This window comes from Camelus ferus, chromosome 2, assembly GCF_009834535.1.
Source record: "Camelus ferus isolate YT-003-E chromosome 2, BCGSAC_Cfer_1.0, whole genome shotgun sequence".
Taxonomy (NCBI): Eukaryota; Metazoa; Chordata; class Mammalia; order Artiodactyla; family Camelidae; genus Camelus; species Camelus ferus.
The window spans coordinates 100,947,897-100,965,768 of NC_045697.1; the positions used below are offsets into that span (position 1 = coordinate 100,947,897).

At 37.1% G+C, this 17,872-nt stretch overlaps 1 protein-coding gene across 1 annotated transcript in view; it reads right to left on the reverse strand.

The window, feature by feature from the left end:
• The window catches only part of INPP4B (inositol polyphosphate-4-phosphatase type II B), a 643,844-nt gene that overhangs the window by 115,142 nt on the left and 510,830 nt on the right, over positions 1 to 17,872 (reverse strand). The window contains exon 18 of the mRNA XM_032464080.1: positions 2,975 to 3,152. Within this exon, the coding sequence (XP_032319971.1) occupies positions 2,975 to 3,152 (178 nt within the window). The remainder of the gene's footprint in view (positions 1 to 2,974; positions 3,153 to 17,872) is intronic.

Here is a 17,872-nt window from a genome sequence, read left to right on the forward strand (position 1 = left end):
AAAAGTTAAGGACCATGTCTGTGAGGTATTTGTCATATAGCATTGAGTACAATATCACACGTAATTAGATGCTCAATATTGCTCTGTGATGAACAACACAATAATGACTTTCTTAGCAAGATCGATCAGTCTCTATGGAATGCAGACTATGGTGGGCATTTGAAGCTAATGTCACACATATATCTGAGCTATGAGACACATGCCTACAATGAGGTCCTTATTTTTTCATTTTGAATTTCTTTACACTACTTTTCTCTCTCTCCCTCCGTCTTTTTTTTTTTGGCCATAGCATTGCGTATTTTTAGTCTAGGGAAAAGGAAAATGCATTTTCATCCCACTCTATTATTAGCCTTTCATATCTTATGTTAAAAATTTGGCTTATGCTTTGTCTTCTATGCTGAGATTATTCATACAAAGTCAGAGTTTGCCTTTTGTTATACCCTACATCACAACATGAAATAATCTCTTAATATTTTCATAAACTAATATGCAGCAAACAAATCCAGTTATCCATCAGAAGATACACTAAGAATTAAAACATTAGAACAATTTAATTGAGTTTGTGCACATTAGGACATGAAAACTTTGTAGACAATTTTTATTCTTGTAAAATTGCACTTATGTCCCTTTTATGTACTGAATATACTATATGCATAAGTTCCTAAGAAGACAACTCCAGAACTTATTTTCCAAACATGCCAGTTCAGAGTGAATGAAAGAAACAAGGGGACTATCAATGAAGAGATTTATTCTCTAATCCAGCGTGCAAATCCCAGGTCTTAAAAACAAAATGTTTTAAGTTAAATCTTGCTCATATTAAATGATACTAAAATTTAAGATGCCACAAAATGATTTATCTTTTATGCTAGATTCATGGATCAGACTTTATTTTAAACCACAAGCCAGTAACTGTCTTCGTTGACTATGCAAAACTTTGTTAACTTAGATACTTCTTTGAAATTCCAGGCATGAATTCTTAAAGGAATGCATGGCTTGCAAACTTGACATTAAAAATTCTCCTGATTTCAAGGTCTGACAGATTTATTAGTAGACAAAGCTTGTCTACTCGGTAAAAAAACATAGGGAAAAAAAGTTGGAGCAATGCTGAATTAATGGAGAAGAAAAAACCTCCCCCCACCCCACCCCCCACCAAATCACTGCAGCGAGTTGTAAATGATGTATGAAATGACAGATCCCTGCCCAGGGAACAGGAAGAATAAAAATACTGTTCTGTAATCACTGCAGTGATGTGCTAGCTGCTAAAATTTTCTGCTTAGGTAAACCCAGGAAAACCTCACCTCATCTGCAAATCTAAAAAAGAAATGAACGAAGAATAAATTCTATTATTTTACTGCATGCAACACTCTCCTCTTCTTTTCCTTTTTCTTAGCCATAACATATTCATTGACTATTAAGACATATTTACTGACTATTAGAATATTTAAGTATTGCTGAGGAATCTGTCTAACAAATTCTTTTCTAATAAAAAAAAAAAAAAAAAGGAAATCTCAAAACACATATACGACATAGAAGATACCAGAAAGGGCTTCCATTCCACGGCCAACCAGACCTGGGGTTGAACCCAGTTTTGTTTGAATCCTGGGTCTGACTCTAGCTACATGATTTTGCATATTTTTTAAACTCCTCTGACCTTCAATCTTTTCCTTTGTGAAATGGAGATAATATATACCCAAAATGTGAAGATTCAATGTTCTAACCGTAAATCCCTCAAGTCCCTGGCAAAATATTTGACAAAGTAGTAGGTGTAAAATTTGGGCTAGTTTTTTCCTTCCTTTTCTTGATGAAGCACCTGTTCTGGCCCGGAAGGAAGACTGCATTTTGAACAGGAAGTCTTGGGTTCTAATTTCTCACTTTTTAGTTTATTAGACAACTCACATCACCTTTCTGAATACATACTAGGTTTTTTTTTTTTTTCTGAAAATAGATATTAGTTACATCCCATGAGAAAAACATATGATAATGTAGACTTAACTAAAATGTTAAATAAATGCAAGGTATTATTATTATAAATTAACATATCTGAGTCAAATATATATACACATACAGTGTTCAGGTTTCTATGAATCTGTTCTTCAGGGATGCAATAACTACACTGTTATTTTATTCTAACATGATACCATGAGAATTTCCTTTGGTCAGTTTCTTCAAGGGCATATTATTGGCTGTATCCAATAATAAGTTGCAAATGCCCTCGGAGTGCAGAGGTTAAGAATGAGTGTACTAGAAATGGACTCCAGGACAGCTGATTTTATGTTTCAAATCAAACTGCCACTTGTCCTTTTTTATATTGGCTCTATTCAGACCATTCAGATGCCCTCATTAGTTATGGAAGTTGATGTTGAATATTTACCTCATGCAGACTACCCCTTCCTCTTACCATATACAAGTGCAAGTCCCTTTTGGAAAAATTAAGGCTGAGATCCCACTGCCTTTCAAACAATAACTGATACTTTGGGAAATTTTTAGAAACTTCTCCCAGTAGATAATGTTGTAGAAAGCAAAATGAGGCCGGGGAATTACCCCAGTGCCCCTGATGAGAATCCATATCAAAGTTCTGATTTCATATGAAGTGACATTCCTACCCAAATGTATAGCTTCATATGCATAAAAATTAGGTGATCACCAGAGGAAAATAATTTTCAAAATCTAATTTAATTCAGTTAATAAGACCATGAACCAAAGAAAACGAAAGATACCAAGGAAAAGAGAAAATATACCCAAACCAATAATAGGTTTCATTTCCTACCAGGAAAAAAAAAAAAAAATAATGCTCAGTAAGATTTGAAAAGAGGATGAGGCCAGTTCATTTTGATCCTGTGGCAGTACTTTGAAGCTTACTTTTTAACCTCGTCTATTTTACATTTCCAGATGCTATGAAAGGCAATGTATGCGGAAAGCAGCACCAGTGGGAATTTGGGAATTTCCCCCACTGTAGTGATGATTTGGATCTTACTTTTTCTGAAAGCATCTTTAAAGAGTTCTTCAAGCTGTCTGGAGAATGCTGGCTTGCAGAATTAAGCAGTAGGTCTGCATGGGTTGCTATCAAAGGTTGTAGCTGATTGATGTTGCTGAGAACTTCTTTTGCTTTGGCTGTGTTTTCAGGTGAATAGTAAATAAACTGGTATCCAGTACTGCAACAACAAAGATAAAGGCAAGTTACACAACAAGCAGGAAGAATTTTCAGTGCTTAGTACCAGATGGCAAATGATACACAGAACACCAAATAGCATTCGTTCCTATTGAACAGATAAAAATTATCCTAAGAGGTATTTTTTATGATAGCCAAAGAGATGTTTCAGTAAAATGACCAAGATATTTCAAAAGACTAGGTGAAACATATCCAGTCCCTTGCTCAATCACTAGAAGATTCCTCATGATTATGTACGTCAAGTATTAGTATTCAAAACAAATTAGTATTAATATTAACTACTAATGAACTTGAGGTCACATAGTACAGAGAGAAAAGTAGGAGCCCTTATATTTAGGCAAATATGAATATAGATCCTGGCTCTGCCACTTACTAGCTGGGTGATCTTGGGAAGCCGTTAGCTTCCTCATCAGGTAAGTGGGAATAATTATCCAAACAATTCAAAGAGGTGGGTAAGATTGGTCATCATTCATGTGAAATGCCAAAAATAGTGCTTGACAAGAAACACTTAATAATCACTATCTATATTTTCCCCCCATGATACTTAGGGCAGGGGGCATAAATTTGAATAGCAGAGAAATGGGGAAAAAATAAATTAATACCAAATGGGCATATGGAGAATTTTATTGGATAGAAAAAGGACACTTACGGCATACAAATTCCATTATGCTATTTTGTCACCACCATTTTTGTTCCTGGAGGTTTCTCATTTAACTTGTAAAAAAAACCAAACTTAAATTGATTACAAATGGAAGAATTACTGATTTTCATAATCATCAATTAGGAAATGGTCAAGCATGTTACAGAGTGAGAATTCCACGGAATGAGAGAGACTGCGGCCAGTTTCATTAGGAAAGACAAGCAGACATTCCAGCAGGGAAAGAAGTAAAACAGCAAAACATCAGCCAAAGTAAAAGAAGAGAGGGACCAGAGTTGGTGCTTCCAAATGTTTTGTGCAACACTTGTTACAGCCCTTTATATCCAACCATCAACGCGTTTTTCATAATACCTTTGAAACCACGTCCCCCTAAAATGAAGTTCCCTTACCAAGTTTATGATTAATCTCTGTCCAAAACTTTATTCCCATTCTTGGCCCCTCTGACCTCCATCCTGTGCTCATCCACCAGTCAGATGACTAAAATCGCTGTTGTGGATAACATCATTAATGCACCAAAATTGCTGTTGTAGATTAACTTACTCAGGCTGTTTCTCCAGGGCAGGATGAGCTAACAGACCCCCAAGCCATGGACCACCTGGCCAGAGAATCATAAACCAGAGACATTCTGACTCCTGAGACTAAGGATAAGACTTAAGGATTTCCCAGGGAATGTCACAAAAATGATGACTAATTCCAGTCTCTTTGTTCTTCCCCTTTAAAAGAATCCCCAACTCAAAGACTAAGTTGGAGTGGATTTGAGGCTTGCCTGCCACTCCCTTGCTGGGTGCCCTGCAACCAATCCTTACTTAGCTACAAACTCCCACTGTCAGAGTTTGGCTTTCTACGCTGCAGGAACAGGAGCCCTTTGCTGGGTTGTACCTTGCAACCTGTGTTGAGTATTTACTGAATATTTTCTTTACATTTACCAGATAAATTATTGAGATTCCCATAATTCTATTAATTTTGCAACACTAGACTCCAATAAGAAAAATTAACATCTAGGAAGCACTTCCCCCCCCTTCCCTTTACACTAATGATTTTCAGGGCAAAGTATCAGTTTCTTCAGGGAGACAATAAATAAATATTTCTCTTATTTTATTCTTACTTTATTTATTATTTTTTTCACAATGATTTAAAAAAAAAAGTCCTTGGTTGCTTAGACTATTCAGAACATAGAACAAGAAGTTGATGAATGAACGAGGCAGGTTTATAAAGGCTAAGAAACACATTGCTTTCCTGTGACACTTGTGAGAATTGCTCTTAATTTTGTACTCATAGATTTTTAATTTTCAGAAGCAGGAGCTTAAAAATAAAACATATGACTTGACTTATTTGAATTCAAATTAAAGCTAATGACAAGTTAACAATGGCAAGGAGGAGGGAAAAAAAAACTCCCAGTCAAGTATCCAGGTCTTTCTGGCTCACCTCATCTTCTGCGGGGCTGTGCTAAGGTCTTTAACGAAAGTCATGAACTGGGATGTCCCCCTACTCCTCTGTACTCAGACTGGATACAAATTCAACCCACCACAGTCTTTAGCAAATCAAACAACTCCCCGTGTTATTTCTGCAAAGAAAATGACTATCTAAAGATACGATGCCTCACCAGGGCAGGGATGACGTTTAACACCCAGCACTTTTGACGGCGGACAGGACTTAATAAGGACCAGACACAGAAAGCAGCCTGTGGAGGCTGCTTCGCGGTCCCTTATCACTGATGGGCTCTTTTGTCATTAGAATTTGCTCTCTGGTGTCATCTTATGGGGACTGACGGTCTTCCCACGGCTTCATCCTGGGGAAGACAGAGGTCTCAAGACCAGTGCAGTCTTCGCTCTTCCAACTCCCAGAACTGTCCTCTTTCTGAGTGTGTCATTCCTGGCCTCGAATACATTCACTCCCATGCCCTCTCTTGGACTTTGGTCACACTACCTTCCTTCTTCACTTACATCCTTTTCCCCTGGCAGTTCATTGTTACTTTATTCCAGCACACTATCTATTTTCACTATTTTTTCTACATATTTCTTACTTGCCAAGAGTCTCCTCTCCACTGGAGGAAATGCATCAACAAGGTGTATTTCTTACATGTTCTTTCCTTATACCCTAGCTCCGTACTGCTCAAATTTTATCAGGTATAAGATTCACTTGGGGCTGAGGTCAGGACCTGGGTGTTTTTAATAAAGAATGCAGGGTCCCTGGCAACACCAAGCAATTCTGCTACAGTAGGTCACAGCCTTGGTAACCAAGCACCCAGGAAGGCTGATGCAGGTGGACGGCTGAGCATTTTAGAGACACCCGCTGCCATTGTTTTGACTGCGAGATGTCCTCCACACCTTTGATCACAATACACAATGACCCTGAAAGAAGTTCCTTATTCTTAGTCTTAAGTTTCTTATTCTTAACTCATTCTAATTTTCATAATGCTCTCTCTAAGGCTACTTTTGCACTCCATCTTTATATTCAGGGCAAATTAGTTTGGCTCCCGTCTCATTACCAGTGTTGCCTCCCCTGACCTTTTCCATCATCCTTTCATCCTTTCTCTCCCAGTATACTCCCCATCCTCCCCCTATACTTCCTCTCCTCCCCCCCATACATTCTTCAATCACCATCATGGGACATAACCGTAACTCCTGCCCCCTGCCCCTAAGTCAGCCTCCGTTCGAGCAGAGTTATGTAACAGGCATTGGTTCTCCTGGCTAAGACTTTTAACGATAAGTATCTTACCTAGTGAGGCTGAAAGATTCATTTTCCACGATAAAAGCCAATGTTGGTGTCCAGGATGAAATAGTATGGTATGGAAAAAAAATATCACCACCCACAAAATAATTTTAAGAATACATAAATTTCATCTACCTATTCAGCGCCTTACTCTTTAAACATGTCATATATTTTAACAGTTATAGCTTCTTAAATAGAAAGTTATGAATATAATTTAATTATTGAGATAAAAAGAATATAGCTAAACTCTATTTTATAGAGGTCTGAAATTTAAACTCAATCCAAACACTTGAATCAACCATCAATCAGACAAAACCAGAAGGAAGAAAAAATATTTGCTTGGACCAAAAAATACTTGATTGGATATAAATAATACAACAAATCATGGATAATTAAATTGAAATTAGTTTCATAATACTTTTGTATCGATGAAACAGTGGAGTGTATATATGCATGTATATCTATATACACACTTTAATATATATTTATTTAAATTATTTAATATCTGTTTAATTAGAATACACACACATCCACCCTATACTCATATGTGCATGTTATTACTAGAGGTGTCATTTTTTGAGATATAAAAAGAAAAGTAAAGCACATAGTGAAATAGTATTCATAAACGCTAATTGACAACCAGAACAGGATTAAAACAATGATTATATTCTCTTGTGTGTATGTTTCACCTCAGTCGCTTCCTATTGGGCCTCTTATTTCCCCATCCTCCAGTGCTGGCATGCTCCAGGGAGCAGATCTTGGAACTCTTCCTTTTTTTTTAAATCTACATTTCCTTCCTAAGTAATCTCATTTAATCTTGGGGTTTAAAAACCTCAGTTGTGCTAATCATTTTCAAATTCATTCATCTCTCGCCTAGAATTTTCCCTGAACTCCATCAAAAGCAAAAGCCCTCCTCTTGACAGTTCCAACGTATCATGTTCCAAACTGAGCTCCTGATCAGCAGACAGGACGTTCTCAGCAACCAGCTGCTTTCTACCCGCTTCTCCAGCCTAGCTCATGGCAAGTCCATTTGATGCGGTCTATGTCTCTCCCCATCTCTTCTCTTCCTCTTCTAATTTTTGCCCAATTTTTCAGAAAATTCTGCCTTTCTCTTCCAAAACTATGCGGAATCCAACCACGTATCTCCACACTCACTGCAACCACCTCACTGCCCTCACTCTGAGACACTGAAATCCTTGACTTATGCTTAGGTTGGATGGAGGCAGGAGGCAGGCAAGGAGGGAGGAATAAAGCAGTTCCTTCTTAGCCCCACACTCAGGCCCCAAATCCGGGGATTCACTCTGCCATTTCTCCTTGCCTTTCTTCCCCTGCACTGCCGCTACCTCCATTCCTTAATCCATTTACTCAAGCAAGCTACTACTTTGGTAAACCGAGTCATGAAAAAACAAAGATGAGAGATGACGAGGAGGCAAGGAGGGAAAAGGGAAGGAAAACAGAGGGAGGACAGGCACGAGTAGATGACGGCTGATGAACTTTGGAAAATGCTATGTAGTGATGTGCCTCCCCTCCAGTGGCAGAACCAAATCCCCAGAGAAAAGTCTAAGGACTATTTCCATCTTTTTTTTTTTTTTCCCTACTCAAGCCCTACTTGCAAAAAAAAAGAGAAAAAAAAATTTCTTGACTTCAAAGGGAGGGATAGACATGCCTTCAGTTCTAACTGTGAAGAAAATCGTGTGGATAATAAATGAAAATTTACACCTTAGTGCACTTGAATATACCCTTTTGGCTTCACAGGGTTTAACAATGTGCTTCATGCAATTGTAGAAGGTAAAAAAAAAATCCGCCTCTGCTTTTCCCCATGCATCCTTTTCTTTCTTTCTTTCTTTTTCTGTTAGAAGTATGACTTAGAGAAAAGAACTTGAAAGAAAATAATATTTGTTTTTTTGTCTCCTATGGACTTCACTTATGTAGAGTTTCATGATCTAAGCTTAAATTGATGTTTACCTCTGAAACTACTCTTTTAAAAATACTGGCTTCATGGAAATTTTAGAATCAGCATTTTGCATAAAGCTCGACTCTGCCATTGATTAGCTCTGTGACAGGCTGACGCTAATGAAGATGGGAACAAAGAAACTAAAATTCATTTCATTTCAGCTCCACTCATCCACAAAGGATATCTGCCTATTGGCTCTGATCACATGTGGCTTCTACTATCCCCCTTTTCAGTTTGCAAGTTCTCATCTGCAATTCCTTAACCATTAAGACCTCTTTTCTGTATATAGCCCTTCCGTAGTCTGATTCTAGCCCCAATAAAAAAGTTCCCAGGCACTAATATCTGCCCTTTGAGTAAACGAAGCCCAGTGTGTTTTCACTTCCTTCCAGTGGCCTGTTCCCGTTTATCTGTGATTTCCTTGCCCTAATATCCTCTGCCAACTTCCAAGAGTCTGCTCAGATCTATTTCTGCCTCGTCTGGCTTCCGGTATCTTCATGCTCACTCCTCTGTGAAGATGTGATGCAGTAACACCCTAACCAGGTCCTCCAGTCCTCTCCCACCTAAAACATTTCTCAGCTCCATCCTGGACCTTATTCATCCATAAGCCTTAATCAAAGCACAGAGTGACCTACGTTACAAGAATAGAAACCATTCCCAAACACAAGGCATAGGTAAATGGACCCTCGACTGCAAATGGCCCTGAGGGACATTTTTAGGGGTGATGGAAATGTCCTAAAATTGGATTGTGATGATAATTGCACAACTCTATAAATTTACTAAAAATCATTGAACCATACTTTTAAAATAGGTCAGTTGCATGGTATGCAGTTTATACTACAAAGGCAGAGAGTAGAATGGTGGTTCTCAGGGAACTGGGGAGACGTTGGTCAAGGGAAATAGAGTTTCATTTACGCACGAGGCACATGGTCTGGAGAGCAATGTACAGCCTGGTGACTAGTTAACAATGCTGTATTGTATTCTTGAAATTTGCTAAGAGGGTAGATTTTAAGTTTTCTCACCACACACACACACACACACACACACACACAAAGAAAGAAAAAAAAGCTAAATATGTGAGATGATGGATAGGCTAAGTAGCTGGATTGCAGTGATTATTTCACAATGTGTACATATATCAAAACATCAAGTTATACGCCCTGAATATATAAAAATTTTATTTGTCAATTATACTTCAATAAAGGTGGGGGGGGGGAAGCAAATGTTCCCAGCATATGATACTACAGTGCTGGTGATTATGATTCTGCGATAAGAACTCAGGAAAACAGAAGGTATATTTAGAAGACACTTCATGTTTTTCCCTGTTACATCCAATGATATTTTTATGGAGGGTCTCTAATAAAGCCAATGGTTTATACTATAGAATTTACACTAACAACCCAAGCCTTTTTCTCCTTCTCTCTCTCTCATTTTAATAGCTAATAATTATTGGGTTTATACTATGGGCCTAGAATTGCACTAATTTCTTTGCAAGGATTATTTTATTTAATTGTGACAATAACTCTCTTGAGGAACAAATATTCCATTATATAGATTTAGAAATTGAAGCTGGGTAGGGTAAGTAACTTGGCCTAGAACATACAACTGATATAGATGGGAGAACCAGAGTTTAAGTGCAGGTCTCTGTATTTCACAGTTTGAACCCTTAATTATGTTTTACTACTTTATAAACATGGTATTGATCCATTTTTAATTTGGAAAAATTATAATATCATAACTAACAGAGGAAACATCTTTTATTTAGTAACATAATGGTAGGTACAGCATATAATAGTAAGATAAAGTTAACTGAAGTTTTCATCTTCTAATTAAGACAAAGCTCATTTGAGAAGATGTATGTTTTATTTCATAACACAGAAAGGGCAGCAGGGTTTTACAAAGATATTTCTCTCATTCTACAACTAAATAAAAAAGAGAGATAGAAAACAAAACTATCTTAAAAGAAACAGGACTTCGTCTGTATCTACTGGTATCTATCTAAGGAAACTTACTACCTTTCCAAAACATTCACCAATATCTTTAGGTCGATATCTTCTGTGTATACATAATTTCATGTTTTCTGCAAGTGTGTTTTTTTATGTGCATATTATTTTATTAGCATTAAAGGCTATTATTCTTAAAATGTTTTAGAAGTAGATATCAGATTATAAAATGAAAGATTTTTTTTAACTTTTTATAGGAAATTTTTTTTGTTGAAGTACAGCCAATTACAATGTGTCAATCTCTGGTGTACTTTTAAAGTACATCTCTAGACACCTCATAATCTACATACTAATTGAAATGACAACATAGTGTTCCACTTTAGTGCTGCAGAATAGCTTGCTCATTTGTGGTGTTTCTAATATTAATATTTTACTATTATGAATAAAATCCATGAACATCTAAAATATTTACTTTTTTCCTTTATTATTTTTATTATACATTTATTCCTAAATAAGTGGTTTTCCTGAGGTGTATTTGGGAGGGCTGCAGACAGAGAACCAATAAGGCTGGAGTCTGGGAAATATTTTTACTGACTACTATACAGTAGCAGATTAAAAAGGTAACTGATTTGAGTGCAAATCACCATGTTAAATCATGTGTTTTTAATAATACAGATAAAGTAAATTACTTTGAAAACTCTATTTTCATAAAAGCCGAGAAAGAATTGAATGAATCAACTTTGTAAAATTTTTATCCATTTAAAAATATTAAAAATAGCAAAATCAATTCCTAGAAAGGTCATTCGATTTTTTGATATCACACAGTTAAGATTATGTGTTTTATTTTCAGACACTGCTCTCTTTCCCAAATTTATTATCTCTATAAATTCTAGCATCATTTAGCAAATTCATTTTCATTTACAATTAAAGTAATTTTCTCTAAAGTAAAGATTTAATTTTTAGGAAGTCTAAACTGATGCACTTTATACAGTGATTCTTGCCTAAGCTTCAGATCCTACTTTGCATCACAAGCTTTTGGATAGGTGATTGGAAGAATGTTGCCAATTTTTAAATGTTAAAGTCACCTCCATATTACTAATATTGACCCAAATTTTAGGTTGTTTTTTTTTTTTAATGAAAATCATCACCTTTCCCTCTTTCAGAAGTATATTTTCTCTTCCTAGTGAGGCACAAGCCAACACACTCTAATCCCTGACAAATGGCTGTTTTAAAGCCTACAAGACATTTACCACAAACACCCCTATGTTTCTGTTACTTAATACAGACACCAGGATCTCTCCAGGCAGAGTAATCTGCTCTCCCTTCTCCTATGGCAGGCAATGCTTTCACGCTTTTCATTTACTCCCTCATATAACTTATTTGTTCAATGCACTTATCAAGTTAGTTCCTGGGGATACAGACCTGGTCCACGCCCTGGTACACAGAGTCTAGAGGGGAAGGGAGACAGTTCAGTGTGTCTGCACACTGGGGGCTAAAAGCAGATGTGACCCCACCAAGGAGTCATCGAAGGCTGCGAGGTTGAGGAGGTTCAGTCCTTTTCACCATGGAGGGTGGTGTGAGAGGAGACGATGGTGTGCATAGTGGAAGATGAAGCTGAGCAGACATCAAGGCCAGATTATACAGGAATGCATTATGCGCCTTGTGCTTTATTCTCAGGCAAGAGGCAGCTATAGAATGTTTCAAATTATGAAATCACAAGGTTGTTATTTTGTAAATATTATTCCAACCGAGGTGAGGAAAATGGATTAGATGAGAGCCAGCCTGGAAGAGGGAGAGTGACTAAGAGATTTGGCAGCAGAACATTTAAACGACAGTGATTCTAGGGTTTAGGATCATCCTAACCATGATTCATTATTGACACGAATGGCTTCCTCAGAAGTAAGAAGGTAGAAGTGACAGAATTGATTTTATTTTTTTTTGAAGTAGAAGCAAGGGAAGAAAAGTAGGCAAGGATTTTTCAGGTGTCTAAGTTGAACATATAAATGGATGATGGTGTCTTAATTAAGGAAAACAACCCCCAAAAGAAGTTTGAGGATAAGGGGTGAGAAATGACCAAATATGTTGACTTTGAGGTGTTTGGATGATACCATTCACGTGGAGCTGTCTACCAGATGGTTGGAAATACATGTCTGAAACTCATAAGCCAAGCCTGGGCTTAGCACAGAGATGATTCATGAAGCCCAATGCTCAAGAGTATGTGGGCAATTGGGTATCTGTGCACACTGATGTGACTTTAGTGGAGGCAATATGGCAGCATCTCTAAAATGTCACCACTTCAACTACTGTAATTTCACTTTTAGAAATTTTATCAAAAAGAAATACTCATACATTTGCAGATATACGAGAATAAGAGTACAGGTATATCTTGCAAACAGAGAGAGTCATAACAAAAATCAGAAACAATCTAAATGACCATCAATACTGTGTTGATTAGATAATTATGCTACATTCAATCAATAAAATCCTACTTAGCTTTTGGAAAAGAGATTTATAGTTTTTGAAACGAAAGGTTGTCAGAACATTTTCTTTAGTGGAAAAAAACTTGTTTACATGTTTTACATAAATAATAGCTAACATCTACTAAGCCTTCATTATGTGCCAGGTACCATTATAAATGTGTGGTCCATATGAAGTCATCAGATCTTCAGAACAATCCTATGAGGTAAGCAATATTATTTCTGTGTTACAAATGAGGAAACCATGGTTGAGAGAGAGGAGGTAATTTGACTAACGTCATAATGTCAGTAAGTGCCCAAGCCAGGATTCCAATCCATCCTAGGAGTGGAGTCCTATGAATTATCTAAGATTAACGTTTCTGCCTTGACCCAGAAATGGAGGCCAGAAAAATGAAACTGAGTTATAAGTCAAGAGTGTCACATTCCCATGACCTGAGTTTGTAGACTAAGAGTCATGATCACTGAAAACTCAGATAGTTTGATACCCAGAAGAAACTGCATAGGGAAATACATTACGCTGTTCAGATTTGTTTACTTTGGGGAAGGAGAGCAGAAAAGTTAGGCTTTTCACACTATATGCTTCTTTATTCTTAGAATTTGTGTACTACTAAGCAAATTTTATTTTTTCATATAGTTAAAAAGAGAACAAGGGAGGAGAAAACCTGCATTATAAATTCATTTAGGATCAGATGCAACTTTGCAAAAATCCTTTTACTCTCTTACATTACATTTAGTTCAATGTTTTGTAAGTGTCATCATTTAGTCTGAAGAATATGTCCAAGCCTTAACAAGGCTTTTTAATTATTTTATTTTCTCCCAACTCCAAGTGGTAGATGTGTAAGAGCTAAAACTGGCCTATTCTTGAAGATCTGTTGTTGCGTACAGGGAGATACATATAGGGAAGTGCACATGCATGAGAAAGGCCAGGTACACAGTTTTGGCAGACCCAGCATTGTATTTGCTCAAAAATGAACTGCGCTGAGAGCTAAATGTGGTCAAGGAGGAACTGACTCACTCGAAGGAGAAAATATACCTCCAAGGAAATCAAATCATAATCAACACAAAATTAAATTGTCTTCTCCTTGAAAATGACATAATCAGCTACTGGATACAGTTCAAAAGGAAAAAAGAAAAAGGAATGGATAGGGCTTTTATTCACACTTCCTCTTATTTCCATAGAGTCTGTGTGATTTTTATTATACTTAATTAAAAAAAAATGTTGGTGCTTTTTTTTCCAAAAGAGAAAAATATATATTTGAAAGTGAATAGGAGGTGAATTTTAGCTGTAATCTATAAGACTGATATATTTAAAGATACAAACGTTGGTGGAGGGGGCATGACTTCCAAAAACGAAAGACACATAAGATTTTTTAAACGGAGAGAACTCAATTTACATACTTTGAAGAAACAGTCATTTTAATTCATTTTGAATTTTTCAATTTATAATTGAAAAAATAGAAAGATACAGATTACATGTGTAAAAACAAGCTGGAAGAGGCTGCACCAACGTGCCCCCAGTAACTGTCATGTTGAAGAGGGAGATGATGGGTGATTTTAATGTCGTTCTTTTGACTTGTCTTCATTTTCCAATAAACATATTTACAAAATTGGAAAACTGTCAATAGAAAGTCTTTATTAAGAATGTATACTACTAAAAGATCAACGATTGCTACTTAAAAGATATATGACAGTATACATGGATTTTAGTGCATGTGCTGCCGAAGCGAGCACAGATACATGGATCTAAATAGAGTTATGAGCTCAGACTCTGAACTGCTCCACCAGTGAGGGACAAGAAAAATTTCTGAGAGAAATCTACAGATCAAGCCGGAAACAGAGAAAGAGCTCCAAGTAGGAGGAAAAAGAAAACTGGCTCAAAATCAAATTAGGAATGCAGTCTTCTTGCTTTCACGGAACACATCTGAATTACTCATTCCCTTTCAAAAAAGAAATGAGGATCTTTATCTTAAGCTTGAACGTGAAGGGTCTGAAGACAAATATCTTTGTAACTACTGCCTAGTTTGCTGATATGTCCCTGGAGAAAGTACAAAATGGGAAGAGATGGAAAACTTTGAAGGTTTTGCTTATTAAATAGCTCAGCTTCAGACCACTAATGAAAAATGTTAATTTATGTTTTGTCTCCCCCCAGTTAAGCAGTGGTTACTGATTCAATCTGAAGAGTGAATTTTAAAGGTAGCGGTATGATTTTATGCCCATCTCTCCCACTTCCGGTTTATCGGGTGCCGGCTTCACTGTAGGCTACAGAGATACGACACCTTTCCTTTTACCCAAGAAGCCTCTTATTTACACTAGACAATGGGAAAGTGTCTACTCATATTTCTCCTTACAATAGTAAGGACATTTTCCTTAGAAACTGTGTAACTGTTGTGGTTGTAGAACCACTGACCTCATAAAAGGTAAGGCTGGTTTGTTTAACTCTTTGTATTTACTGTTTTGCTTTCTTTCAGGAAACGCCCCCAAATTCTAGCACGGACTCAGGTTGTAGGCTCAAGGACAGCCTGCAACATTTCTATCAGTCAAATTTTAGTCTGTTTTCCTCGGGACTTTTCTGAATTTTTTTTTTTTTTTTCCTCTCTCTCTTCCATTTTAAACTGTGGGGGAGTCAATGTTGACCATGGGACCTGGAGCAGATTGAAGTTGGGGGGTCGGGGAGTGGTGAGCGGAGGGAAAACCAAGGCAGACACTCAAGGCAGGCATTTGACATTAGGACCTCCGGCCGGGAGTTCGCTCTGAGTCCGCTCCTAATGTGGAGGCAGATCACAGGGAATTAATATTCCTCATTAGAAATGAACACTGCCCCTCACTGGCTTTTTTTCTTCTTTACAAAGATGCTTGGTTTTCATGAGGTTGCTTTTTATCTTAATGAAAGGGCTGTGCTTTCAGGTCATGATCCTTCTCAGTGAAAAGTTCTGGCTGAATCTGAGGTTCCTGCTGAAATTAGAAGTGATCAAAGCAGGCGAAATATGTGTTGTGGTAGTTTTCCCCTTTCTTTTAAGTAATACTGGATGTAAAGCACTGATTCGTATTTTGAGGGAGGAATCCACAAGCTTTCAAATAGTGTTCAGGTAAATCACTGAATCCAGGAACACAGTAAGTGTTTGCTGAACAAATGAATAAATAGGTTACAGACATCCAGGTTTTAAAATAATATATGAATAATTAGGTGCTTTGGTTCTCCTAGAAAAGTCTCATTTTTAAAGCATGAACAGCTCTATATATAATATGCTTGGTTTTACTCCTTTGTGTTACTCAGGCCCAAGTTCTTCCCAGATCAAAATGCCTTCAGTTTTATTCTCATCTTTAGTTCCATGTTACAATGATTTAATAAGTTTGAGATTTTCAAGCAAAAATTCCAAGAAGTGTGATGTAAGGCTTTTCTTCTTTATTGCAACAAATAGTCCTTTATGTAGATTTTCTTTCCTTCTGCAAAAACTAATTGAGGTCCTATACATTTTTTAAGTTTAACTCATCTGTGTCACTATTCCTGTTTCTCTTCTCCACGCCCTTCATCTGTCTCTCCCAGCACTACTCACTTACACCTGCATCAGTGGTTCTCAACTTGAGCCACACGTTAGTCTCACCTGGGAAGCTTTTAAAATTTACCAATGCCTGGGCTACATTCCCAGGACTGACTTAATCTGTCTGGGGTGATATCCTGGCATAGATAAAATATTATAAAACTCCAAAGGTGATTCTAATGTGCAGCCAAGGTTGAACACCCCTGCTCTATATATTATTGACCTATTGCATTATGATTATTTTTGAAACTTTACTTCCCATTGCAGTTCTCAGCACTTTAAGTCCAGGTTGTATCTGACTCATGAATTTCAACGCCTGTTGAACTTGAGCTATGGAATAAGGCTTGTGGGCTAAGTATGCTGTGGAACACACCAGAAAATCCAAAATTCAAGAGAATTTCGCCTATTAGTCAAGGGAATTTCAAATCATTATGAAAGAATTGGACAAGAACAAACCTAATGCACCATAACTGTGACCTGGGGAAAACCATAAGGGCAGTAAAAATAAAACATTAGGACAAAGAGTCAGATCCACTTGAGAAATCAGGAAGACATAATGGAGAAGGTGGAATCTTAGGATGGACCATGTGCAGAATTTTGAATAGGATTACGTACATGGTTTTGGCAGAAAGAAATAGAAAATAGTGGGGAGATAAGAAGAGAAGAATTTCTTGCGAAAGGAACACAGCAGGGAAAAGGGAAAGGTGAAAAGTGAAATCCACTAAGGGAACAACAGTTTGTATAGCATTTAAGAAGCTCTTCAGGAGAAGGAGGCAATGAAGGTCGAAAGTCAGTGCGGTGACGTCACGGAGACTTTGTCCAGTGAATGAGGGGGACTCCCTGAAGGTTTCTGAGCAGGGAGTAATGTATTAAGACATTTGTGCTTTAAAAGAATCAATCTTCCTAATTAATTACCTTGTAGCCTTTAAAATACTTTTTAAAAATGTGATCTGAATTACATTATATGAATACTATAAGCAAGGCTTTCTTATGTTAAAACCCTTTTCATTATGTGGTTAACGTATTCATCGAACAGTAGATCACATAGATTACATCTGTTCCCAGATGACAATATTTCATTGGCTTAGCTGAGAAGAAAATAAATGAAAGTGAAGCGGTAATAATGGCTGTGGTAGTTCCCCTAGAAAACTGGTCTAAAAGACTAGGTTATCTTTTTTTGGGGGGAAGGGGTAGTTATCTGAAGGGAGAAGAGGCTAAGAAAGTTCCCTTCACTTAACGTGATTTTCTGCCCTGCCAAATGTTAACGAGTACTTATTTCATAGAGCCATATTTACTTCTCCATTACTGCTTTTGACCGACAAATGCAATACCCGTTGCTGAAAAAGCCCGCAGAAAATGATCTGCATAGTGTGATATCATTTTAAGCTTAAAGTGTTTGGTCAGATCAGCGCTCAGCTTGATG